This window comes from Eriocheir sinensis, chromosome 52 (genome assembly GCF_024679095.1).
Source record: "Eriocheir sinensis breed Jianghai 21 chromosome 52, ASM2467909v1, whole genome shotgun sequence".
Lineage (NCBI taxonomy): Eukaryota > Metazoa > Arthropoda > Malacostraca > Decapoda > Varunidae > Eriocheir > Eriocheir sinensis.
In genome coordinates, this window is record NC_066560.1 from 7,567,439 (window position 1) to 7,595,042 (window position 27,604).

Below are 27,604 nucleotides of genomic sequence, written 5' to 3' on the forward strand. Positions count from 1 at the left end.
ATTATAGCCACATAATATGCAGGGGAGTGGAAATGTTTACATACTGGGGAGACCTTTTTCTAAGTTTACCGCCGTTTACCTATCATTCTGGAATATTAAAAACACCTATAATTTCCTCAGCAATGCCTTGGTGGGTAATACTTTGAGCCAGGATGAATATTAGCCACATTAATATTAGGGAAGTGAAAATGTTTACCACAGTTCCCGCTTACCGCCATTTGCCAACCAATCTAGAGGATAAAAAACAGCTATATTATATTCAACAAAGCCATATGGGGATAATACTCTGTGCTAGGATGAATATTAACCCCAGAATATATTATAAGAGTGAAAATGTGTACCACAGTTCCCGTTTACCGCCATTTGCCAACCATTCTTGAGGATAAAAAACAGCCATAATATATCCAGCAAAGCCACATGGGGACAATACTCTGTGCTGGGATGAATATTAACCCCAGAATATTATAGGAGTGCAAATGTTTCGAGCAGCAGTTCCCGTTTTCTAAGCTTAGCGCCATTTTGTTCTCGTGCTGGGTATTGACTTTCGCTTCTTCATGACTCTTTTAGTAAGTTCACCTCGACACGGACGTGCAAACACCACCAATGGCTCCTCTCCACGCCCATCCATGTAGCCTGAGGTGCCCTGGGCGGCGGGGGGCGGCGGGAGGGGCGGGGAGAGGCCAGGCGCCCCCTAACAAAGGCGTGATGGCAGAGTCTCCTTTCAAAACAAACGGCTTCCCGGAGGCACGGAAGTAGTTACTCGCCCCTGCTTCCTGTGAGGTTCCTGCCGCGGCGGTTAGCGAGTCCCACGCCGAGGGGGAGAGCTGCAGCACCGCCCTGGATGCTGGCGTGAGGGTGGCAGTGTGTGGAAGGACGTTACCGCCAGTGATAGTTTACCTTCGCATCCTTACCTGGGCAGGGAGATAAAAAGGACCATTGGACTTACCTGCTTCCGTTTCCCTGCCTCGCCCTGGACCGTGGTAGTGCTTGTGGATGGACGCTATCGTTTGAGGGTGGACGTTACCGCCAGTGTTAGTTTTACCGTTTTACCTTTGCATCCTTACCTGGGCAGGGAGATAAAAAGGACCATTGGACTTACCTGCTTGCTCTCCCCACACCTCGCCCTGGATGCTGGCGTGAGGGTGGCAGTGTGTGTGAAAGGACGTTACCGCCAGTGTTAGTTTTACTTTTGCTTCCTTACCTGGGCTGGGAGATAAAAAGGACTAAGTACTGGACTTACCTGCTTCTGTTTCCCTGTCTCTCCCTGGATGCTGGGAGGAACATGGTAGTGCTTGTGGAAGGACGTTACCACCAGTGATAGTTTACCTTTGCATCCTTACCTGGGCAGGGAGATAAAAAGGATTACTGGACTTGCTTCCATTTCCCTGTCCCACCGTGGTAGTGCTTGTGGACGGACGCTATCATTTGAGGGTGGAGGTTACCGCCAGTGTTAGTTTTACCTTTGCATCCTTACCCTGGACTGGGAGATAAACTGAAAAATAGGACATAATTATCTGCCAGCTCTCCCCACACCTTGCCGTGGATGCTGCATGGAATGTGACAGCGTGTGTGGGAGGACATTACCGCCAGTGTTAGTTTACCTTCGCATCCTTCCCTGGGCTGGAAGATAAACAGAACAATTGGATATAATTATATGCTTGCCCACCCCACACCTTGCCGGGGATGCTGGGAGGAAAATTGCGTAAAAGTGGAAGTGTTTGTAGAAGGACATTACTGCCAGTGCTAGTATAACCCTTGCATTCCTACCTGGACTGGGAGATCAAGAGGAGAATTGGATTTACCTATTTGCTCTCTCCACACCTCGCCCTGGATGCTGGGAGGGCAGGGGCAGTGTGTGTGGATGGATGTTACCACCAGTGTTAGTTTACCTTCGCATCCTTCCCTTGGACGAGGAGATAAAAAGGAGAATTGGACATACCTACCTTGCCCTGGATGCTGGGAGGAACGTGGCAGTGTGTGGGAGGACGTTACTGCAAGTGTTAGTTTACCTTCGCATGCTTCCCCTGGACTGGGAGATAAACAGAAGAATTGCACATACCTGCTTGCTATCCTCACTCTTTGCCTGGGATGCTGGGAGGAAAGTGGGGTAAAAGGGGAAATGTTTGTGGAAGGACATTACCACCAGTGTTAGTTTTACCCTTGCATCCTTCCCCAGGATTAGAAGATAAACAGATGTATTTTCCTGCCTTACCTTGGATGCTGGGAGGAAAGTAAGGACAGCATCGCAAATGTCAGTTTTATGATCACATCCTTGCCTTGGATAGAGATGAACAGAAGGAATATTGGACCCAGTGAATGCTTTCCTTTACTTGGAGTGGAAGATAAACAGAAAGATTGGACTTACCTGGTGATTGCTTCTCTTGCAATGGATTGTAAGATAAATTTGACTTGTAACGTTGCATTGCACTGAGAGATCAACAGGAGATAGATTTCTCTGCCTTGCCAAAGATGCTGGGAGAAAAGTTAAAGTGTTTGCGGAAGGACAACATCGTGAGTGTTAGTTTTACCTTCCCATCCTTGCCTAGGACAGAGATATTTAGAAGAATTGGACCGTGCATTGGGCTGGAAGATTAATTTGATTTGTATCACTGCATTGGGATGAGAGATCAACAGATGGAGGGGAAAGGAGGAGGAGGAGGAGGAAAGTAATAGTTGTTTGTGGAAGGACAGTATTGTGAGTGTTAGTTTTACCCTCTGATCCTAGCCTCGAACTGAGTGATAAACAGCAGCATTGGACTTGCCTAGTGATTAACTTGCAGCAGACTGGAAGATAAATTTGACTCATATCATTGCCTTGGACTGAGAGGTTAAGAGGTAAAAAGAAACATCATATCCTTCTCCTGCCTTCTCCACACCTACCCTGGGATGCTGGGTAGGAAGTGGGAGAGTGTTGAAGGGCAGCGTCAAGAAGACTTAATTTAACTCACATGCTTTCATTGAAGAGACAACAGGAGCATTCAAAGATGAGCAGAATTAACATTTGCATCTTGTATTCCACTGGAAGATCAAGAGGAGCAGGACTTAACTCTTACATCCTTGTGTTAGGAGAGAAAACAAGAATATAACTCTTGCATCCTTGTATTGCACTGGAAGATAAACAGGAGCAGGATTTAGCTCTTGCATCCTTGTATTGCATTGGAAGGCGAACAGGAGCAGGATTTAACTCTTGCATCCTTGTATTAAAAAGTGAGGTAAAAAGAGGAGCAGGTTTTAACTCTTGCATCCTTGTGTTGAAAGGATAAAACAAAGATATAACTTGTATTCTTCTATTAAACAGAGCCTTACAGAGGTAATTAGGAACAGGATTTAGCTCACATCTGTGTATCAAATCATGAGAAAAACACGAGCAAGATTCAACTCATCTGTACCTCACATCTTTGGACTAACATGATCAAGATTTAACTGACATCTGTACATCAAACTTGAGGATACACAGGATTCACCTTTACCTATGCATCAAACTGGAAGATATAACAGGAGCAGGATTCAACTCTCATCCTTGTAATTGAACTGCAGGACCCACAGGAGCAGGATATTTTTACCCCGCGATATTTAAAAAACGCGTAAACCAAACTCGCGTAAACCGAGAGCTACCTGTATCTCTTTCTTACCCTCCCCACGTCTTGCCTTGGACTGCGACAGGCTTGGCAGTGAGGGACGAGACATGTGAGAGCGAGGTAGTGTCAGGTGTGCAAAAGTGACTTGGAGAAAACTGGAAAATCATTAGGAATATAAGTACTGTCCAACCTTGACTGTGTTGTAACCCCATCCCACCTCATTTCATACCCCCTCAGAAGCTGCTATGTGCTGTGTAGTGTTGTGGTGTTGAGGTGTGGGGGATGTGCTGTGTTTCGCCAGTGCTGAAAATGGTTATAATATGCTGTGGCAAGGCTGTGCTGCTGAAAGAGATCAAGTGAGGTGTGGGACATGGAGAGAAAAGGAGAGGAAGTGATTTCTCTGACTGTGCGGTGTGCGCTGTTTAATATCTTGATGTTGAGCGTGTATTTCACGTGTTTTGAGTGTCATGCCACAGACTAAGGTAGGCTATGTGCTGGGTTCCTGTGGTTGTGTTGCTGTGTTGGTGAATGGCCCCACTGCTCTGTGTATGTGTAAAGTGTACATTCATAGGTTAGCTGAACACACAGATGGCTAAAGATGCGTATTAGCTTGATATATGCTAATTTTTCTGTTCAGGAGGTTAGATGAAAACAAACAAGGCATGGGGAGTGTATTGTATCTAGAAAAGTTGGTCAGTTTCTTCTAAATCAACAAGGTACACACACATTACCTTAAATATGTTCAAGAGTTGAGTAATGGTAAAAATTAGGCCCACTTCTGGTTCTTGTCTCAGCATTGCGGCGATAGGATACTCTCCGTTGGGTTAAGGGGGGGGTCCTGGTCTCTAAATACGTAAGTCTGAATTAATTGGGCAGTGACAAGTTGCTATTTTGGCAGTATCATGTGTGGCAGAGCTGAACATCGCATTAGTTAGGAATTGCTAGTTTAATATGGTCAGGTAAATGCAGTTTTCAATTTGTCATAAGTTCATCAGCCAGTTAGGTGGGTCAAGTTTGGTTGTTTAGTTTGGTCATACTTAAGGATGTTTAGGTTACTTGTAAAGACTGTTATGTTCATGTAGTTAGCTGCTTTCCAGGTCAAGATTGTTGAAGATTATTTTTGTCAACTGAGGACATGAATAGTATGGGTGAATTTTAGATAAGATCCAGGAAACATTTATAGGCAGTAATGAGATGCAATGTTAAGGTGCATCTTTACTTTTGTCCCAGGAAGAGTTTGTCAGCATTCTTAAGCACTAGGTGAACCCAGCTCTGTCATCACTGTTTGTAACTGTTTGTCGCCAGGTGAGGCTACACCTCCAGGAGAGTTGGCAGAATGAGTAGTAACCATGGTAGTACACTTATTATGAGCCATCCCTGATCTCAATACTAGAATATACCCCTTAATGTTCAGCATCTTAGGAGGCAAGGAATAGAAGACACACTGGAGATATATACTTTTAATATTATTTTTTTAGGTTTAGTTGATAAATTGGTTCTTCTGTAGGTAGATGAGGTGGTATTTGGGTTCCTTGAGTATCTCTAGAGAGGCAGCCAAACAGTGGTGTCACTCACCCTGCCGCCATCCACCATTCCACCAGCTTACCCAGGAGGCTGTGCCCCTGTGAAGCTGTTCCACCCACCTGGGGGACTTGTAGGATGGCTTGCCCACAGAAACTCTTCTGGACGTAATGCCACAGCTTGTTTCCAAGTTGTTTTAGTCTTGGAATTTGGTCATGTCCTGCCAGTATAAAGTTTATTAGGTTGAGTGCTAAGACAGTCGTATGAAAGGCTTCATGAACCTAAAATGACATTTGAACTGTTTATTTGTCTTTAGTCTGGCTCCCCCACGTCTCACAAAGGTCAACTTGATAACATCACACAAGGCTTACACAGATAGCTGGGTAGTCAAAACACACCAGACACAAACCTTGGATAAGTGTCATGAAGCAGTAACTTCAGAGTCTTGTGAAAAATGACATGTTGAAGATTGAAAAGCTTTGTAATACTTGTACAGTCGTGGCAGGAAGGTTGTGACGGCCATACACAGTTGATTGATGGAAGACAATCTTGTGTGGTGGTGTAGTGTTGAGGGTCGTGTGCAGGACACATCGTGATGGTTGTGTGTGGAGGTAATAACGGTGTGTTTGTCCCTCCACAGGCATCATGGTCATTAGTTATATCATGAAGTGATCTCGTGCAGGCGTATGGAGCACAAAGGTCCATACAGCACCATGTCACAGCCCTCTTCAGACAAGAGTAGAGATCCTTACCACTCATCATATTCTGATCACCAGGTAGGTGGCTCAGCCCTGCACACCACTCTCCAGTCTGGTGCTGCAGGGACTGTTGGGGGATTGGAGGGCAATGCAATAGACACTGCATGTTGTTGTATGGTGATTTAAGCGTAATATAATATTACATGCTTTCTGGTATCTGTAAAAACATACACACGTAGCCATATATAAATTCCAGAACATATTATGTCAGTGAAGATTGTAAAGTTAATGTTCGAGCAGCAAGTTAATGATTTAGAAAAGTGATAATTTGTGTTAAAACCATGTGGCAGCAATCTTCAATTTCTATACAGCCAGGTGCTCTGCCACCTGGGTGTGTGCTCCACAGGTGTACATTTATAGGTATGTGCACCTTCTTAGTTTCAGTCTCCTTTAACTAGGGTGTGATAATATTACTCTCCACTGACACTGACACAGGAACTTGTATACATAGTAACCAAACAGGCAGCTTGATGGCAGCATTTTTGTACACTTCACTTTTGGTAATTGGGCACTGTTATGATTATTCTTTGGTAAATTTGTTTAATGAAACGTGTGAAGAAGATATTTTTATGTGCGGTATATATTGTCCATGATAGAGGATATTTTCTACATGATTAAGTTATTTAAAGTTAAAATGAGAAACCCATTACTTTAGTGTTCCTGAGGTGTTATGAAGACACGTGATTACAGAGGCTTGAGAAACATTTTAGGAAAGCAGCAGGTTTGAGTAGTGGAGGTGGAGATACCAGGGATATTCATATGAATGCTCCACTTGCTTCAGTTCCCATGCAATCTCAAGCATCTCCCCAACATTCTTGTTTTCACCTCCTTCATCACCCCATGCAAAGGTTAGGAAGCCTGGGAGACATTACACCCCCGTCTAATTTCAGTCTGGATCTGAAACCAATTACAAAACTTTCATTGACTCTAAGACATAGTTTGGGCCTCCATCAAAAGATTACTCATATTAAAGGTAGAATAGCATGGCTTCACAAAAATTCAGTTAGCCTAGTCAAGGTAGTTACCATAAGGAAAAGAATTTAGAGGTAAGAGCTTTCCATCCATGGCATACCTCTTGGGAGGCTGTGAAGGTAAAGTGCATCAGCTGATATGTGTTGACAGGCATATGAGTAGACAACACAAGAACAGCACTGTCTCTTAACCTTTTATTACTACAGTCTTCTCTTTCATACTAATCATTTCTTTGAAGACCCAATTTAAAGTCTTGACAGTGCGTAGAGCTGTGTTCCTTATGTAATTTAATTATTAGTATTGATTTGTGAGTGGTGGCCCAGTTAGTAGTCTTTATATTAGTACAGCTTTCTTTCATATTAATAATTTCTTTCAAGACCCATTTTGGAGCTTTTTGACTGTACTTGGAGCTGTGTTCATTCTGTCATTTGGTATTTAGCATCTATTTGTGAAGAAGTGCTTACCCTGTTGGTAGTCTCCTGCAAGTCTTGGTGACACAGCACTGAAGCGTTACTTGCAAATTGCAGAACCCTGAAATAGGAGAGAGAACTTGCTACTGAAGGACACCAGCTGATGTCCTTCCTTGTGGCTTTTTCTCCTGCAGGATATGATGTTGAGTGAGGATGAGGAGGAGAGTGCCACCCTAGCCGAGCCCATGACCCTGGAGGGGGCCAAGCAGCTGGCACAGACCTCGGTGGTGGTGCCGGCAACCACCCCCACTCCACCAGCAACCTCCCTCGCCTCCGTCTCCCCTCCACCGCACCCTCTTGTCGCCCCCCTCACCTCTCCTCACCACTCCACACATCACCATCCTCACCACCACCACTTGACATCCCCTCCACCACCCCACCATCATCACCACCACCTGACCTCGCCACCTCCGCCACCACACCATCATCTCACGTCCCCACCGCCACACCACCACCCACACCTCACCCCCCCGCTTCCCCACCACCACCACCACCACCACATCTGGGGGACGCCATCCGTCACACACGAGGAGGAGGAGGAGGAAGAGGAGCCGCAGGACTTGCCGTCAACAGTGGACATCCAGGCCATCAGAGTAAGTAATCCTGGCCCTAGAATCATACAGCATGATGCATCATTGTTGTTCATAGAACTGATTTTATTTATCACTATTCTGCTGGTGTTGGGGAATGTCTTTTTTTATATTCATAATAAATGCCATCTCCTTAAATTTTTTTCTAAACCTACTTTATGATAATGTTGTCTAAATGTTGAGAATCTTATAGTCCACTGACCCAAGTTCGAATCCCAACCCAGGCAGTCAGCATGCAGCTCACCCAGCTGTTCATCCTTCCTTTTGGGTTGGTCGGTAGATGAGTATCTGGGGTAACTTGGGGAAGGTAGTGGTAGTATGGTAACCTGGATGTCACTTTGGCCCTGTATCCCGGGGCAATGGGTTCTTCTTCCCACCACAGGCTCAAGGGCCAATGATAGAGAAAAGCACCAGGGCCATGTGCAGCTTTAGCATATATCCCCAACTGCCTTTGTAAACACTCCTTAGAACTTACCTTCATGTAATCTTCTAATTGTATTTTTATTGTGTATTGTCATAGAAAGCTTCAAAACTTCTAAATTCTCAATATGCCCTCATTGTAACCTGCTATAGTAGATTACTAGTAGATCAATGGTCAACTTTTTCTTTCTCAAGTAGAAGTCACAAGTGAAATAGTGAACAATAAGTCAAGGGAAGGGACCATTTAGGGGCAAAAAGAAGGAAAGAGATGGAGGAGGAGGGAAGGTATCAAGGGCATCAACCAAACCTTAACAAATGCCACAAAAAATGACCAAAAATTCCACTCGACTCGAGACAAATTTTTCCTTAAACATGCAAAATGAAATGATGGTGTGTGTATGTGAGACAGAGAGAGAAAAAAGAATAGAGGATCAAATTAGTTCACTGTTTATTCTTCCCTTCGCTGCAGGATTCTCCGTCCCCCGACCACTCCAAGGGGCAGCTGGTCACCATCAACGAGAACTGGGACAGCGTGGAGGACCAGGAGCAGGGAGAGGAGGAATCCGAGGCCTATGAGTCTGACACTGATGGCTCGGACACTGACGGCTCGGACTCCCGCCTCAGCTCAAGGTCGCGCTCTGCCTCCCGGGACAGCATTAAGTCTCGGTCGGCATCGCGCTCCCTCTCGCCTTCCAACTCCAAGTCTGACAGCGGGAGTCAGGTGGGTCTCTTCTGTGCCATGGTTAACTCAGACCCATATTCTCAAACCTTTCAGGGATAACACACCCACAATTGATGAGGCTCTCATAGAGGTTGTTGGTTAGTTTCATGGGTAGATTTTTTTGCACTATTGGGTCAGTTTCTCAGTCAAACACAGGCCCATATTCTTAACCCGGTAGCAGCGACTGGCCAAATTTGTGGCTTCACCGTGTAGCAGCGACGGGCCAAATTTGTGCCATGATATTTACTCCCCAAAATAGATGATACATAATCATAATCACAAATGCTTTGATATATATTATGAAATGGTTTGTGTGAGGGGTGATTTTTTCTCATTTTTCTCGCTTGGAGGGACCATTAAGAAGCATGATCCCCTCAGCTACCGGGCTAAAGAGATTTCCAGTGTAGTTTCTTCAAATTTCATAGCTACTTTATGGACCCTTAACACTATAAAAGATTTCCTAGTATTTTGTGCATGGTTTGGGAGCTTGTAAATATAAACCCACTGTGCCGAGCTGCGGAACTGGGCCATTATATCTTTGGGGCGTAGTTTGTTGTTGTTTTTATTTACTTTATTTTCTTTCTTGTTATGGTTTTTATTGTTTTGGTTTGGTTCTGTGAGTCATGTGGGCAGTGATTCATCTGGATTTTGCTTTATTTTTGTGGGAATTGCCGAGTCTTAATTGGTTGGGTTTCGTTTTGGTTTTGCGCTGCGTTGGTTTTGTGGCTCTTTTTTTTTAAGTTCTGAGAGTTAGATGAGTATTATTTGAGTGATTTATTTCAACTTTTTTTCTTAGAAGTGGTTAATTTTGTTGGGGTCTGATATTTTTCTCATCTCTTACCAGTCAAGCTTTCACTATATTGTTTCTTAAAGATGAGTATTATTTGGCTCTGGTTTACTTTAATATTTTTTTGTTAGAAGTGGTGCATTTTACTTGGGTCTAATACTTTTCCCCTCCTACCAGTCAAACCTTCATTATATTTTTAGTTGAGAGATATCAGCTGATATTTATTGATGCTACAGTGAGGTATTATCTTTATTGCTTCAGAGGTTAATTTATATATTGTTGCCTACACAGCATTTTCCTTTAAGTGCCATAGTTGATCTGGACTTCCTCTGTTTGTGCTGTTCCTTCTCTCCTCTGTAACTGTGTACTTTCTTTTGCTAAGGTCTTTTGTCATGTTTATTGTGCTCTGTTGTTTATTCAAGAGGCAGGTTTTCTCATAAGTATGGTTGCTCTATTAAAGTTCTTATTGATTTCCACCTAAATGTTGCCCCTTTTGCCCTACTCATAATTAGAAGCATCACAATCCACTGGAGATCTTTAAAGTTGCCTGTTTATAATTATCTTTCATTATTTTATTTATTTATTTATTTTTTAGAGTAAAGGAAACAGCTCAAGGCCAAAAAAAAAAGAGAGAAAAAAAGAAAACAATAATGAACTACAAAAGCCCGCAAATGACTGCTCCTATAAAAAAGAGTTAAAAGGAGTGCCCAAAGGAGAGGACAAATGGGGCACCCTAAAGTCTTCATAGCATACTCATCCTATTTTTATTTATATGTCAATTGTATGGAAGTCAATGCAAGGTGTTTCATTTGCCTGCTTTAGATAAACAAGGAGGGATCAATAGGAAACATCTGAGCAGCCCTTTGTAGTGTGTTGTGCAGCCAGACACACTGCTTCACCAAGGGACTTATTTGATGGCAGGATAATTGCTAGGGAGTGGCCCACCATGCCTACAAGACCCTGCTGTATGCTCTCCATGGATTGACTGTTATCATTGGTGGTGTTGTATTATTTAATTTATGATCAGTGAAAAAAAAAAAAATTGATATCAGAAATTTTCATATGGGTCTTGGAAAGTACTTTTGAGTTCAGGCTTATGGGAGAAAATATTTGACCCAGTTTATTATTTACTGGTTTACTATGAGGTTACTTTATTAATGAACCAGTCAAACTATGTCATGTAAGGTCATCAACACTCCATCCATTAACCCAGTTTAGTGTGGGGTTTGGGAGCTCCTGGGGCTATTATGGTCACCAGCAGGAATAACAGGAGCCAAAAGTAAAGTCTGCTTGTGCCAACACAGGCTGGGGTGGATCACTTGTGCCCCTCAGGATAGCTTAAAGGTGCTGTGGCCTTGCACATGCATACAGGCGCATGCAGGCAGGCAGGGAGGGTGGGAAGCAGGCAGGCAGACAGACACACTCACACACACCTTCCATACACTATTTGCTGCAGCAGTGCCAATATTCTTTTTTTTTTTTCTTTTTTTTTTCTGCATTTTTGTAAACACACACACACACCTCCTGTATATCATAAAACTAAGTAAATACTAGGTAAACTAGGTAAATACACACACACACACACACACACACACACACACACACACACACACACACACACACATGCATGCAGCGGAACAAAAAGGCAAAGGGAGGATTGTTATGGGCTGGCAGTAGGTGTACCTACTTGAGAATTTAATCTTTTTAGTAATTCCTTTGCTGCATGACACACACAGCAAAGCATGGCTGGAGTGAGGCAAGGGCAGGAAATGTGTTATGGGAAAAGATTCAGGATGACATGAGACATTGCAGGAGCAGGAGGTAACAGGCATAGGCTCCTGAACCTACTTATCATAGCTGCAAGGAGCAATGTTGAATAATATGTCTGCTTGGCTTGAAAGTAAGGAACTATGTTGAATAATGTACCTGCTTAACATAAAAGTAAGAAAGCTTTTGTGGGCTGCAAACTGCTGTGTTCACTTTGCCATAAAAAGGGTCTCTCTATTTGTTTAATATGAACATGCTGCCAAAATTGCTGTGATGAGTTCTTATGAGAGATTAAAAGTGAGTGGTAGGTGCTTTAGGGCAGAGTCAGGTCATAATAAAAAATGTCTTTGGTCTGCCTTCATTTTAGGTTCTCATTTGTTACTCTTGTTATTACTTTGTGTACATCCTGAGTTGCTGACCCTGCTTGCTGCCCCACAGGACTCTGAGTCGGACAGCTCGGACTGGAGTGACAGCAGCTCCTCGGCCTCGGACGACGAGAGGAAGAAGGAGTATGAGGATGGAGACTCCAGCCCCATGAACAAGCCACTGCCACGGAGGAAGCCACAGCTCACCGCCGCCAAGCTGACCCTGAGTGATGGGTACCGGCGGGGCCCCCGGGATGATGGCAGTGGCACCTACAGTCCCGGGGGCATGGGGATGGGGGGGCGAGCATCCCCCTCACTGAAGTCATCCTCCTCATCAGTGCCTCATATGCTAGACAAACACAAAACGTCACAGTCGTTCTCGTCTCCATCTGTCGATAACATAATCAGTGTTGGGTTTGGGGTCGGGAAAACCACAAAGCCTCCCACCCCTGCGCCGACAGCTCCGGTGATGATAAAGAGCAGCAGCGGCAAGTCCAGCATCTTCAGTGACGAGAGCGAGGGCAGTGATGCGGAGAAGGGCGGAACTGTAAATACTGCTAAGTCTGTACAGTTGTCTAAGGTTGAAGAAAAACAAATACTCCCAGTGCCATTACCTAAGGGGCCAGCCACACCCTCCCCTGCCAAAAATGAAGTGCCAGAGAGCAGCCCAAGCCCCTGCTCCAAGGAGAGCAGTGCCAGGGACAGCAGTTGTGGGGAGAAGAGTGCCAGTGATGATGTTAAGTTCAATGACAGAGAGTCAGAGGAGGGCCCTCCCAAGGCTAAATCCTGTAGTGTTGTGGAGGCCAAGCCATTGGTTCCCCTGCCAAACCTTAAGGTGGAGGAGGGCAAGGCAATACCCTTCCAGCCCTACAGGCGGAACAGCCCGTCCCCCCCAGAGAAGAAGTGTGAGGTGGTCCCCAAGTGGGATGAGCTGGACAAGGGGGACGAGAGCAAGGGCTCCACCACGTCCGTCACTGGGCTGGTGGAGCGTCGGCGTGAGAAGGAAATGGAGCTGAACAGAGAGTTTGACCGCTTACTCTTCAGCACCAAAACATTGACCCTGAAGCAGGGTGACCAGCAGCAGCAGCCCAGGACACCACTGGGGGCTGCTGAGGCGGGGAAGGCTGGCGACACTTCCCCAAGCGACACTGCCAAACCCAGTAAGGTGTATGAGTCTCCGCGGGCCAGTAAGGTGTACCCGAGTGCCTCCCCCCAGGCCAGTAGCAGGCAGTCCAGTAAAGCCTGCACCACTGGCAAGACTGAAGTGCCTGCCAGCACCGCGAGTCAGCCCACACAGCCACCCGTGACGGAGGCTGTGTGTGAGGATGTGAAGGACATAAATACTCATGATAAGAATAAGACTAAGCAGGAAGCGCCAAGTTGGCCAGACAGACAGAAAGAGACTGTAAAGAGTGATGATAAGTGTAAGGATTCTCTTGAAACTAATTGTAAAAGTGAACCTCAAAAAGGGCATGCCAGTGAGGTTTCCTTAGACAGGACCAGTAACAAGGAGGTTGTGACAGAGCAGAAGTTTTGTAAAGATTCCATGTTTGATAATTTGCCAAGTAGGGACGCCGTCAGTGCAAGGAATGCCAGTGATGATTATCGCGTTGGGAAAAAGGGAAACAAAGACCCAGAGCTGGAAAAGAATTCACCAGTAGAAAAGCACAGTAATAGAACACAGAATAAAGATCAGTCTGAGGAACAGTCTGAGGAAAAAAGCTCAAGGAATGAGATATCATTTGACTCTACGTTGACCAAGAATGTACCAGAAAAGAAAACTAAGGATATCACCTTTGAAAAGAGAGTTAATGAAGATGGGAATGATCGGAAGAAGACTAGCACAAGTGTGAAGGTAGAGTCAAAGTCTGCCAAAGACCCAGAATATGACAACACCATAAATAAGGAGGTGGATGTGATGACCAAACTTGTGAGCAACCATTCCAAAGATCACTCCGACAAGAAATGCAAACGGGACTCAAACAACACCCACAAAAGTGCCAGAAGTGAAGCAGCTGAAAAATCCAAGCAAAACAGAAGTTCATCCTCTGACAGAAGAAACAACAGAGACACATCAGCTGACAGGAAGCATATCAGGGAGTCCCCTCCAGAAAAGAAAGTGAAGGATGTCCCAGAGGATGTCCACGACCGTTCCGACACCCACGAGAGCACATCTGACAACACCCCCAAGGCTAGCAAACACAATAGCAGTGAAGTTCCTGATGACAAGAAGCCGTACCGGGACATGCCGTACATCAGCTGCAGTCCCAAGGCGAAAGGGTCGGAGCGGAGGCCAATCAAGAACACCACGCCGGAGAAGAAGGCTGGGAAGAGCTCACTGCCGGAGAGGAAAGGTGGGAAGGAGACGGGTCCAGAACGTAAGCTTGACCTGTTTCCTGAGCACCACAAGGACGCGGCGGCACAGGTGAAGAAACCCGTCAAGGAGGCCAGTCCAGAGAAAAAGCCAAGCAAGAATCTGCCACCTGACAAGAAGATACATGAGCCGAGTAATAACAAAAAGCAGAGCAAGTCGGACTCAAAGGAGAAGAAACAAAAGACTGAAGAAAACCTCAGCAGAAAGCACAGCAAGGAGACTCACGGGGACAGAAAACCTCACAAGGATTCTTCAGTAGAGCGACCAAGCAACAAAGATGTCACACAGAAGACTGGCAGTAGTGAAGGCAGCCGAGAGAGCAAGCCAGAGAGGGAGCCGGGCAGCGAGGGGAGCCGAGACCACCACACCCAGAAGCCAAGCAAGGATCACAGTCCCAGCAAGAGGACCAGCAAGGAGCAGAGCACGGAGAGACAGCACAGGGAGAGCCCACCTGAGAAGTCATCAAACAGGGACGCCAGTGCTGAGAGGAGAATGAAGAAGGATCCGGCTAATGCAGAGAAACACAGGAGGGACCACTCGTCTGATAGGAACCAGACCAAAGACTCCAGTGCCTTCAAGAGGTACAACCATGAAGCAGAGTGTGAGAGGATGCCTTCTCTTACGTTATCCGGGGACAAGAAATCACCCTCCCTAAAGAAACGGCATCTCAAGGACCTGGATTTCCTGAAGAAGATAGCCCGAGACCACAGCTTGGAGGCTTCATACGCTGTCAACAACTTTCTCCACAAAATGTCCAACTCCAAGAAGCAGTCCATCAGAGACCAGAACAGGAGGAAGAAGACCAAGGTGAGGGACCGGAGTGGTGAGAGGTCCCACGAGAAGGGTGTTTCCACTCCTGAGAGGTTCCCTGCCTCCGAGAACAGCCTGAAGAAGGAGTCTGGGAATGATGCAACATCCCCGCGTGAGGTGCTAACCAAGAACAAGGTGAGCAGCGACAGGTGGGATGAGTACAGCGATGGCTCAAAGTTCCACAAGGCCAAAAAACTGCTCACCGAGAAGAACGGCGACGCAGTGATGGGGCCAAGGCCACTAACAAAGGTCCCCGTCAGCCCCTCAGAATCCCCAAAGTTCAAGCTGAAGAACAAGTCAAGCCATGCGGATGATTCAATACTCAACTCCTCCTCTTCCTCCACTAGCTCCTCCTTGTTCTCCTCGCCGTCTCCTGGCAAGAGCACCAAGGAGGGGGGTATGAGGGTGGATAACCACTCACCCTCATCTGGGAGAGACAAGTCTGAGGCCCATGAAAAGGGTGATCCTCTCAAGAGCCCGGGCGACAAGAATCCGTGCATCCGTCCAACCATAGCGGACACGGTGAAGGGTCGTGAGCGGCGGAAGAGCACGGACACGGACCGGTACAGTGGTGGAGAGAAGGGGAAGCGTGGAGACATGTACCGGGACGAGACATCAACGGACAGTGAGACCTCCGAGGAGTTGAACGAGAAGGTTGATCTGGACACTGAACAGACGCAAACCTTCTCCGTCAGCGAAAGCAACTTCAATCAGGTGAGTCGGTCCTGCCTCTTGTGGCTTAGCTTTGTGACTGTCTGTTGGCTGGACTTGATCATTCATTTGGCAAGTTGTTGATAGTGATAGAGGAATATGAATGGTGAGGAATGTGAGCTTAGCAAGGCATATTGTGTTTCCCGAACCTGATCTTTTGTTCGTCAAGTTGTTGATAGTGATAGAGGAGTATGAATGGTGAGGGATGTGAGCTTAGAACTAAAGGCATATTGTGTTGGCTGAACCTGATCTTTTGTTTGTCAAGTTGTTGATAGTGATAGAGGAGTATGAATAGTGAGGGATGTGAGCTTAGAACTAAAGGCATATTGTGTTGGCTAAACCTGATCTTTTGTTTGGCAAGTTGTTGATAGTAATATGAATATGAATAATGAGGGATGTGAGTTTAGAAAGTCATATTGTAGCCCCCATTTTTAAGCAAGCTGTGTAGTGAGACGTGTTGGGTGTGGAGGTAGAATGCAGTGACCTGTTGAACATTGTGAGGCTGTGTTCCTTGCCTGAATTCTAACCTTCACAATGTTCATTCACTGATTCTAAATAGCATCTTGATTCATTGTGTGGCAAAGTTGTTACCATTGTTAAATTCAACCACCTGAATTTTTTGGGATTCTACATTTATTTAGTTGAACTTTCCAAGATGTGGGAATGATAGGTTTGGGTGAAGGAAGATTGTTAGGATACACAGCACAGTCAGGACCAGCTATTTAAGTATAACATGACTGCCCAATAAGTTGATTCATTTTCACATTTCTTCACAAGTAAAAGTAATTCACAGAAGGAAACAAAATATAGTGCCAGGATAGGATACACAGCACAGCCAGGAGTAGCTATTTTAGCATAACACTGTAACCATCGATAAGTTGATTCATTTTCACATTCCTTTGTAACAAGTAAAAATAATTCACAGAAGGAAACAAAATAAAGTGCCAGGATGGGATACACAGCACAGCCAGGAGGAGCTATTTTAGTATAACATTGAAACCATCCATAAGTTGATTCATTTTCACATTCCTTTGTAATGAGTAAAATTTAATCCAGAGAAGGAAACCAAAGAACATACCAGTATATTAAGCAGCATCCCTAATGAGAGCAAAAATCACCTTAACACTTCCATCCCTCTCGTCACCAGGGCCGGCTCACCATGAAGATAGCGGCGATGAAGATGGCAAAGTTTGGGAGGACAGGGCTGAGGGAGGTGACCGGCGGCGTGCTCCCAACCCGGTCTGACCTCCCGCCCGTCCAGCGCAGGGAGAGCAGCAGCATGAGCATGTCCTTCAGCCCCTTCAGGAGGCCTCGGCTGCTTGCCCAGAAGTCCCAGGGCAGTAGTGGTGGTGCTGGCGGAGCTGGTGGTGCTAGTAACTCAGCCTCCGAGACCCACAAGGTGAAGACAGCCGCCGAACGCAAGACCTACACTGACGCCCTCCCGCCCCCGAATGGCTCCGTCCGTGCCATCAACTCCAAGGTTCATCGCAAAAAGGTATGTGCTTAAAATAGTACTGTTGATTATTTCCTTTCCATCTTCATTTCTTTTTCTTATCTCTTCTGCATCAGTTTGTTCTGTACTTTATTTCATATTTAACTTTATTTTTCAAAGTATATGGTAAGGAAAGCAGCATTGTTGACTCTGCTTTACATCCTTTTTTTTTCATTTCTTTTCTTTGTCTGTTCCTGTTTCTATTTGCTCTCTACCTTATTTTACATTTTATATTTTACTTGATTTTTCAAGGTATGTGGTAAAGAGAGATGCACTGTTGACTAATTGGTTTCCATCTTTCAATTTTTTCTCTATCTCTTCCTGTTTTACTTTGCTCCATATATTATTTTATATCCAACTTTTTGCTTTTTGCTGCAATTGACGTCAAGCAATGTGAGTGGTGGAGTGTGTAAGAGTGTTTAATATAGAAGGGGAAAAGCTATTGCCCATCTATAGCTCAAGTCTCGTTTCTTACAACAGAAGAGTCTCTAGTTCATCCTGTTTATATGCTTGCCATTTGCGAAACCACATACCCTGCTCTCACCTCAATCATTCCAATCCACTTGTTCTCATTACCACCCACGCCTTGCCCTCCTAGTTAACACACACACCCACTACATAAAGTCATCCTTCTGCATCCCCATTACGTTCCCTAACCACCTCTTTTTGAGTAGCTTTTTCTCATTCCGCTATGCCACACTACACCTTATGCTTCCACTTCCATGCCACATCTATACTCACATTCATTTCTTGCTCTCGCTGTGAATGTAATAGTTTCTTGGGTTCAAACATGTAAAGAGTGGTAGGGAATGCTTACTGTGGGATGGTGGTGGCAAGAGCTCACATGATGGTACGTGAAGTTGGCATGGGATGTGTGAACCAGCTTAGGCATGAGGGGTGTTGTGTGGGAGGGGGGACAATGATTTCTGGGTATTGATGGACTATGAAGGTATGGAGGAGAGCATTCAACAAGGAAGGGTTATGGGAGGTAGAGAGGAGCTACTTGTATTGTCAGTATTTTGTATCTTGGAGTCATTGAGTGTCCACATTATTGGTGCCAGAAAAAGATTAACAAGGAAAGGTTATGGGAGGTAGTGAAGAGCTATTTGTTTTGTCGAATGTCTGTATTATTGGTGCCAGAACTCAGTCAGACGTGTAACATTTCATAATTTCTAAACACAAACAGTTGCAGACAGATGCCTCGAGGCTGCCCAAGTTCACCAGTGTGGTTGTGTTGCATCTGATGCGTTGTTATTATGAATGTTGCTAAGACTTGGTCAGCTGCTGGGGTGAAATGTATCCAGTTTCATCTCTGTAGTTGACTCTAGTCTTGGGAGAGCTTACAACAACCACAGTTACCAGACCCAACACAGCCATGGTGGTGAACTAAGTGGCCTCAAGTCATCTGTCTGCAACTGTACAATGGCTGGGTGATGCAAAAAATTTAACCAAAAGAGAGAAATTTCCAAAACTAAATGCAGAGTGGCGCAATCATGTGTTTAGTGTAGATTAACCCGGTAGCAGCGACGGGCCAAATTTGTGGCTTTACCGTGTACCAGCGACGGGGGCCAAATTTGTGCCATGATATAAACCCCCCAAAAAGAGATGATGCATAAACTGATGACAAATGCGTTGATATATACTATGAAATGGGTTGCGTGAGTGATGATTTTTTCTCATTTTACTCACTTAGAGGGGCCTTTAAGAAACATGATCCCCGCAGCTACCGGGTTAAGGTGGTGGGGTTAGCAAGGCCTCTGTAGCTTTGTGTATGAGTTGCAGAAAATGTACTGCTCTCTTTGAACAAGCAGAGGCATAAGCTAAGGACATCATCTAGTCCTGTTATGGTGGTAGCAGTGTAGAGATAAGAGGTGGTTGAGGGAGCTCGTGCGTGTAACATTGTGTATAGAATGTTAACTAGTATTTTGTAACAAGGAAAATCCAGCTGGGGTCATGAACATATTTGATAGCAGTTGTTGTTGTCATCCGTTAAATTGTTTCTGGCATACGCTTGGCAGGGAGGAAAGAAATGGCACGTGTTCATTTTGCCAAGTGTTCTCGACAAAAATAGTTGGGGTGGGCAGGGCCTTAACCTCAGCCAAGTGTACACAGCAACTTTCTTATTTTCAGGGGAATTTCAGACACATGCCTTTTTAAACTGTTTTGTCTTGATTTTAGAATAATAGCAGAGACTTTAGTGAGGACAGTAGGATGGCAATGAAGGGCCTCAAGTAGATTTTTTGTTCCTCTTTTTATTACCTTACACTCCTCTTGCTGTGTAGTGGAATGTTGAAGTAATACATCTGCATTCTTCTATGGGTGAAGCTTAACCTGTCTGCTGTGATTGGGATGGATTTGGCTTTCACTGGTAGCCTGGTAACATACTCTCAGGTCTTTCTCTGCCTCTGTGGTGGATAGTGGAGTGTTTCCCATGTGGTGTTGGTATGCTGGATTTTCCCTCCCAAGGTGCATGACTACATTTTTCTTCATTGGATTGTAGCAGCCACTTTTTGATCCATTCCTGTAGGTTGGTGATGTCTTCTTGTAGGAAATCTGCAGTCAAGGGGTTAAGAGCCTCAATTTGATTTTTTTTTCCTCTTTTTTCATGAATATGCATTCCTCTTACTGTGTGGTGGAATGTCAAAGTAATACATCTATATTCCTCGGTGGGTGAAGCTCAAGGCACCAACGCTTGAATATACCCTCTTCGTACCTGTAGCCTGAAGATTTAAACACGAGAATAACATGTTTTGTACCTCTGCTAGAAGCCTTAACACACTAAAAAGATCAAATCGCTAAAGTTATGCATCAACACACCCCATTCATTAAACTCACGATTATATACCCTCTCTGTACCTGTAGGCTGAAGATTTAAACACGAGAATAACATGTTTTGTACCTCTGCTAGAAGCCTTAACACACTAAAAAAATAAAATCGCTGAAGTTATGCATCAACACACCCCATTCATTAAACTCGCAATTATATACCCTCTCTGTACCTGTAGGCTGAAGATTTAAACAATAGAATAACATGTTTTGTACCTCCACCAGAAACCTTAACACACTAAAAAAATCAAGTTGTTAAAGTTATGCATCAACACACCCCATGCATTAAATACACGATGATAAGGAAATGCAATTGTGGGTTGTGGGATAGATTGACATGTAAAGGATTATGTCATACCTTAGCCATTCTCCTTAGTCTGCTTTATCTTTTCTCTTTGTTTCTTTTGTCATATTCCTATTTGTCTCATTTTGTTCCAGTTTACCATCTTGTATCTTCCCACATCCTTCATTTCATTTTAATCTTATATGGTTGTCTCTTACCACATCCTTCATTTCGTTTTAATCTTCTCATCTGGTGTTGTCTGGCTGGAGATGTGATGTTTCTTTTATCATTCTATTCCTTTTTCCTTTCATCTTCTTCCAATTTGTATTCTTGTTTACTTCCTACACCCAATCTCTTGTCCTGTCCTTCCTGTATCCTCGCACTCACCATCACACTTAACACATAAAACACAGGCTGGCAAAGGTGTGTGATAGCAGGTAATGGGGTAGTTAAGTGGTGAGGAAACTTGTGTAATCTTGTGCTCTTTATGACTGAACTCTGGGTAGTAAAGCAATGCCTCCACACATAAAGATAAGAATGAGGGTTGATAGTAGACTGAGGGTTGGCGCCAATGAACCTGCTCTCTCGTATACTCTTGTGATTCTAATGCACTAAATCTTCTCAGTACTATAAGGGTAACATGTCCACAGCTTCTTCTGCAATGCCTCCACACATAAGATATATATAGGAAAGAAAAATGATAGTATGTTGTGGGTTAAGGATAGGGAAGAAGAATGGTTGTATGTTGTGGGTTAAGGATAGGGAAGAAGAATGTTTGTATGTTGTGGGTTAAGGATAGGGAAGAAGAAAGAAAAATGTTGTGGTTGTGGATAGGAGAAAAAGAAGAATGATTGTATGATAGGGAAGAAGAATGTTTGTATGTTGTGGGTTAAGGATAGGGAAGAAGAATGATTGTATGTTGTGGGTTAAGGATAGGGAAGAAGAATGATTGTATGTTGTGGGTTAAGGATAGGGAAGAAGAATGATTGTATGTTGTGGGTTAAGGATAGGGAAGAAGAATGTTTGTATGTTGTGGGTTAAGGATAGGGAAGAAGAATGATTGTATGTTGTGGGTTTGTTGTGGGTCCATTAAACCTGTTCTCTCGTGTACCCTTGCGATCCTAAGGTCTGTATTTTTAGATGCCTCTGTCTCTCACATGAACTATTTCCCAAAGGCTGACAAAGGAGGCTGATCACGTTTTCATGAGTGTTTCTCTATGTTCATGGTGTAGAGGAAGGGTCAAACTGCCAACACGGTCATTAAACTACCAGAACACCTCTCCTCCCGAAATTGACCTCTCTTTCAGCCACTCCTCTACTCTTTTTAGGAGCAGTGAGTAGCGGGCTTTTTTTTTTCATTATTGTTTTCTTTTTTATGCCCTTGAACTGTCTCCTTTGCTGTAAAAAAAGAAATGTACCCAAAAACCTAAAATACCTGGGAAAGCCTTGTCAAATATGTGTGCTTGTGTGCTGAAACTTTTAAAAATATGACCTTAATGGACTAACGCCTGTATTCTTAAACGTATCAGCACCTCAGCCTGCCTGATTGAAATGCCTCTTGTAGGAGTTCCTGGGCATTTCTTAGACTGCTTTGTGATGCTTGTGATAGTTTTACCCGACCTCTGTATCTTGAACGTGAAGAGCACCCATGGAAACCCAATCTTTTCTGTAACCTTGATAAGTGGTCGTAATGGGAACCCGAGACGTATAAGAATATGGACCTAACCTCCCCAAGCACTAAGGTAGCATATGCAAACACCCGCCTCCACCAATAACTGCAATGTGGCGAAGAGACGTGATTGTAGGTTAGAGGGTGGTAGTTACAAGCTAGCGTAAACCTGTCCTCATGATTAGCCTTGTGGTCCCTCCCTCTGTGGTGGTGGTGGTGGGGTTAGCCAGGCCTCTGTAGCTATGTGGGTGAGCAAAGTAAAATGTGGAGACGGGCTGCCATCTTTAATTAGACTGTTGGAGGTGTTAGCTTGAAGGAGGAGGAGGAGAAAGAGGTGTAGGAAAGAATAACTAAAATGAGAAGGAATGGAGGGAGGAGAGGGATGAAGAAGAGGGGGTAGGAGGAGAGGAAAAAGAGAGGGAATAGTGTTAGAATGGAGGGAGGAAGAGGAAAGAGGAGGAGGGGGGTGAAGAGGAGGGGAGAGAATAGTTAAAGGAAGGAGGGGAGGGGGAGAAGAAATGGGGAGGAAAAAGGAGTGGATGCATGAATATTGAGAGAGAGAGAGAGAGAGAGAGAGAGAGAGAGAGAGAGAGAGAGGAGCTATTAATTAACTGCAACATTAAGTATAAAAAAAACAAAATTAATGTGTAAATTTGCCTAGACTGAGACATAAGCTAGTTTTATCTTGATGGTAGCAGAGAGAGAGAGAGAGAGAGAGAGAGAGAGAGAGAGAGAGAGAGAGAGAGACAGACGAGACGAGACGAGACGAGACGAGACGGAAAGGAAATGAAAGAGAGAGGGAGAGAGGAGAGAGAGAGAGAGAGGGGGCTTAGGGGGGGGGTCGGGGCCTGTGCCAAAGCCCGTTCATGTAACAGTAATACATAGGAAAGTGTGTGTGTGTGTGTGTGTGTGTGTGTGTGTGTGTGTGTGTGTGTGTGTGTGTATGTATGTATGTGTGTATAATTATCTCCTTGTCTGATGTTCCTTCCCCCTCTTTAATATTCCTTTTTTTTTTTCCTTAAGAGAGTCTCACCTCATCTTGTTTTCTTTATTTTCCCTCCTGCTTTTCCTCCTTCATATCACACAGGACATAATATTATCTCCTTTTTCCTTGTTCTCTTTCATATTTCCCAGTGTGTGTGTGTGTGTGTGTGTGTGTGTGTGTGTGTGTGTGTGTGTTGTTGCGTGGTGCTTATATTCGTTATCATTATTATTATTTTTTTCAAGGTGAAGATGAAGTATGACCCAAGATTGCTTTTTCTCCTTCATGCCTCACTACACACCATCCCTTCCATTTTTCACTAGTCTCCCTCATCCTCGGCACTTAGTCCAGCCTCTTCCACCTCAATATACATACATACTCGATTCTACCTTTATTTCCCACGTTTCGTCTTCAGCTTTCTACTTATACTTTAATACTTTTCTCTACTTTTACTCGCAGTTGTATATATTCGTCTTGCCTTGCTGGAGATGTTAGGTTTCTTATGTTATTTTATTCCTCTTCCCTTCATCTCGTTTCAATTCATTTGCTTTTCGTCTTTTGCTACACTCATTCTTTCATCTCGTCCTTTTTAAAATGTGTATGTCTGTATGTGTATGGCGTTGTCTTCCGGGAGATGTGATGTTTCCCCGGTCTTTCTTCTCCCCTATTCCTTTCACCGTGTTCCAGTTGTTATCGCCTTTTTCTATGTCTGTTCTTTCGTCTTGTCCTTCCCATACATATCCTCACAATCATCTGCTATGTCTCTGTTGAAGATATGGTTTCTATTGCGTCATTCACTTTCTATTCCTGTTCATCTTGTTCCGGTTTATAGTCTAGTCTTTTGCTGTATTTTTTCTTCAGTCTTGTCTTTATCTTCTTGAGTCGTTCGAATGTGTGTGTGGCGTTGTCCTGTTGGAAAAATGGTGTCTCTTATGTTATTCACTTCCTCTTCTTTCATCATCTTTTAGTCATTTGTCTTCTCCCTTCATCCTCGCAGTTGTCTGTATACACGTGACCTCATGGCTGAAATATGGGGTCGTAGTATAAGACGCTTGAACGCCCAAGAACACCTATTTGACAAGGCTTTCGCAGGAGTTGTGGGCATTTCCAGTACTAGTTTTATGACCCCGGTAGTAGTCTGACCCTTCTTCTGTACCATTAACCTGAAGAAACACTCATTAGAACCCGACTGACCCCCTCTTTGACCTTTAGAAACAGCTGATATGAGAAGCAAAGGTGTCTCATAATATCAACCCATATGATGTCTTATTTCATTTATTTCCTATTCCTTCTACCCTATGCCTTTCCCCTTCTTCCCTCTTGTCCTTCCCATTGTCTTGAGTCACCTATTGCGATGTGCGTGACGTGGTCTGGTGTGAATGCAGGACGGCAGGAAATAGTGGAGGTAATGACCATAATTGAGTGGCCTTGGGAGGGAGGGAGGGAGTAAGGGAAAGAAGGGGGAGTGGTGGGGATGATTAAGGGAGTAGTTTATTATAGGGTGATGATGGTGATACTGATGGTGATGATGACGTGAAGGTGACAGGGATAGATGAATGTGGAGGCAAGGAGTGGTGAAGGTGACCAGTGGATAGGTGGATGTTAATATAGGGATGGATGGTGATGGTGAAGGGAAGGTGACAGGGATAGGCAAATGTGGAGGCAAGGAATAGAGGAAGGTGACCAGTGGGTAGGTAAATGATAGTGAGTGGGTGGTGATGGTGATGGTGTAGAGGGTAGGCAAGCAGTGAATAGGTAAATGGGTAGGCAAGGAATGATAGTTATGGTGATGATAGTGAGTAGGTGGTGATGGTGATGGTGTAGACACTGTAGAGCGTAGTCAAGCAATGGATAGGTAAATGGGTAGGCAAGGAATGGGTAAAGACACCAGTGGATAGGTAAATAGATGTAATAGGGATGATAGTGTTTGAGGAAAGAAGACCAATGGATGTGATGGTTTAAAGGGAGGAGATGAAATAGGGATGACTGATTAGAATATGTACAGGGTCAGAAGGGCAAGGAATAGGAGACTGGGAGATATAGGGTTACAGGGAAGAGGAGGAGGAGGAGGGGTAGAGAGAGAGAGAGAGAGAGAGAGAGAGAGAGAGAGAGAGAGAGAGTTGGAGTGAACAATGAAGAGGATAGGAGAGAGATAAGGAGGATAGACCAGAAAATATGAACAAGGTGAAATAAGGGTAGTGTGATATTGTTGACAGGAAGAAGGAAGTAATTGGGGTGACTGAAAGATAAATAAAGGGAGATGTATAAGAAGAAGAATAGGGAATAGGAGGCAGACTAAGGTAAAAATTAAGTAATAGGGTAAAGTAGGATGGCATAATGGGTACTGTAGGCAAGGAAAAGGAGGTAATTGGCTTAACTGAAAGGTAAATGAAGGGAGATAGGGAGAGGGTAGGCAGAGAGAGAGAGAGAGAGAGAGAGAGAGGGAGAGGGAGAGAGAGAGAGAGGGTGGCAACTAAATAGACAACCACAGTGTTAATTGACATGGGAGGGAGGAGTGGACAGGAGGAGAGATAAATAGACAGATAGGCGGAGGGTGACGTGGCGAGTAAAGAAGAGAAGGAAGAAGAGAAAGAGGAGGAGGAGGAGAGTGACAGGTAAGCAGGTAGGCAGGTAGAGGCATGGGTCAGAAGATTGGCAAACAGACAGACGGACAGACCACCAGGTAGACATTGGATCATTAAGGGGAACGAGTCTTGCATTTGAACAAGTTTGAATTACGAGTGTTTAATGACCGCCGGGTACTATCGCGGAGTTTTGCCAGAATTCTTAAACGTCTGGTTCTGTGCATGGCGAATTAGTCTAGGTGTAAAATTTTATCAGTGGAATGTTTTAGAGTTGTTGAAGTGGGTTTTAGTTTTCTGTATTGTTATGTAAGCAACTGTAATACTCGTTCATCAATATAAGGGTTCTGTGCATGGCGAATTAGTCTAGGTGTAAAATTTTATCAGTGGAATGTTTTAGAGTTCTTGAAGTGTATTTCTTTTTTTTACAACAAAGGAGACAGCTCAAGGGCACAAAACAAGGAAACAATGATATATAAAAGCCCGCTACTCGCTGCTCCTAAAAAGAATCAAAAGAGGTGGCCGAAAAAGGGGTCAATTTCGGGAGGAGAGATATCCTGATGTAAGCAAATGTAATACTCGTTCATCAGTATAACTAACAGGAAACTCGGGTCGTATTTTAAGATATTTCGTCGTCCAAGAACACCTATTTGACAAGGCTTTCTTAGGAGTTGTGGGCATTTTCAGGAGTCGTTTTATAGCCCTGGTGGTAGTGTGACCCTTCCTCTGTACCGTGAACCTAAAGAAACACTCATTAGAACCCAGCTGACTCCCTCTTTAAACTTTAGAAATTGTTAAATGGGTCTATAAAGAAATATATCGAGGGAAGGAGCCTAGCTAATGATTGTAAGTAAATGTGTTAATTTGATGTCAAAAGATCCATTTAAAACTACATTGAGGATAAAGCAGTAAAAATTAAAAGAGGAGAAGAAAATTAATCAGCTTAGCAAGGCTTCACCAGTCCTTGCTAACAGGTTAACACCCTAAATTATAGACCAGAGGGGTAGGTTCACACACACACACACACACACACACACCTCACCACCACTCAACCTTTTTGTCTATTTCTTTATTCCTTTACTACTCACCTTTTTTTTTCTTTTATCGCATCTGGTCATAAATCTTGTATTGTTTTTGTTTTCTTTTATTGTTATGTTGTTTTTGTTGGCAGGGTAATAATTTAGCTTCGCGTTTTCTATTTTGCGTTGTGCTGTTATTGGTATGCACACACACACACACACACACACACACACTCATCGAACACGTGGTTACAGCTCATCATTCTCTTTGTTCCGTGTTCTCTCTCTCTCTCTCTCTCTCTCTCTCTCTCGTAAACATGAAAGCTAACTAACTAGCTGTCGGGTGATCGTGGGCCATTGGGCTATTTCTGGCTACCATTGGGCTATGACTGGAGGCTGTGGGCTATCATTTGGGCTATTGGCGGCGAGCTTGGAGTTGAAGTCTGGTAAGGCGGTCTATCTTTGTTGCTGTTCCTTGTTAGCGGTGGCGGTGGTGGTGGTGGACCAGTGGCATTTCCTGCGTTAAGGGTGGGAGAGGGGAGGAGACACAGGAGGGGGTGGAAGAGGAGGTGGAGGAGGAGAAAGAAGGAGAGGAAGAGGATGGGAGTGAGAGAGAAGGAGAAGAAGACAACCAGGGATGAGAATAGAAGGGATGGAGAGGATGAGAAGGAGGAAGAGGGGAAGAGAGAGGGTGAGGAGGAGAAGGGGAAAGGAGAGGAAGATAGAGATAGAAGAAGGGTGATGATGGAAGGGATAGGGAGTGAGGAAGAAAAGAGGGAGAGGAGGGTGAGGATAGAAGGTATGGAGAGGAGGGTGAGGAGGAGGAAGAGGGGATGGAAGAGAAGGGGAAAGGAGAGGAAGATAGAGATAGAAGGGTATTGATAGAAGGGATAGGGAATGAAGAAGA

At 44.3% G+C, this 27,604-nt stretch overlaps 1 protein-coding gene across 1 annotated transcript in view; it reads left to right on the top strand.

Annotated features, from left to right (window-relative positions):
• The first annotated feature begins 709 nt into the window (after nucleotides 1-709).
• LOC126982836 (uncharacterized) overlaps nucleotides 710-27,604 on the top strand; it is a 135,953-nt gene continuing 109,058 nt past the window's right edge. The window contains 6 exon segments of the mRNA XM_050835109.1: nucleotides 710-775; nucleotides 5,740-5,875; nucleotides 7,434-7,892; nucleotides 8,779-9,030; nucleotides 12,023-15,847; nucleotides 16,992-17,339. Coding sequence (XP_050691066.1) covers nucleotides 5,786-5,875; nucleotides 7,434-7,892; nucleotides 8,779-9,030; nucleotides 12,023-15,847; nucleotides 16,992-17,339 — 4,974 coding nt within the window. The 5' untranslated portion in view covers nucleotides 710-775; nucleotides 5,740-5,785.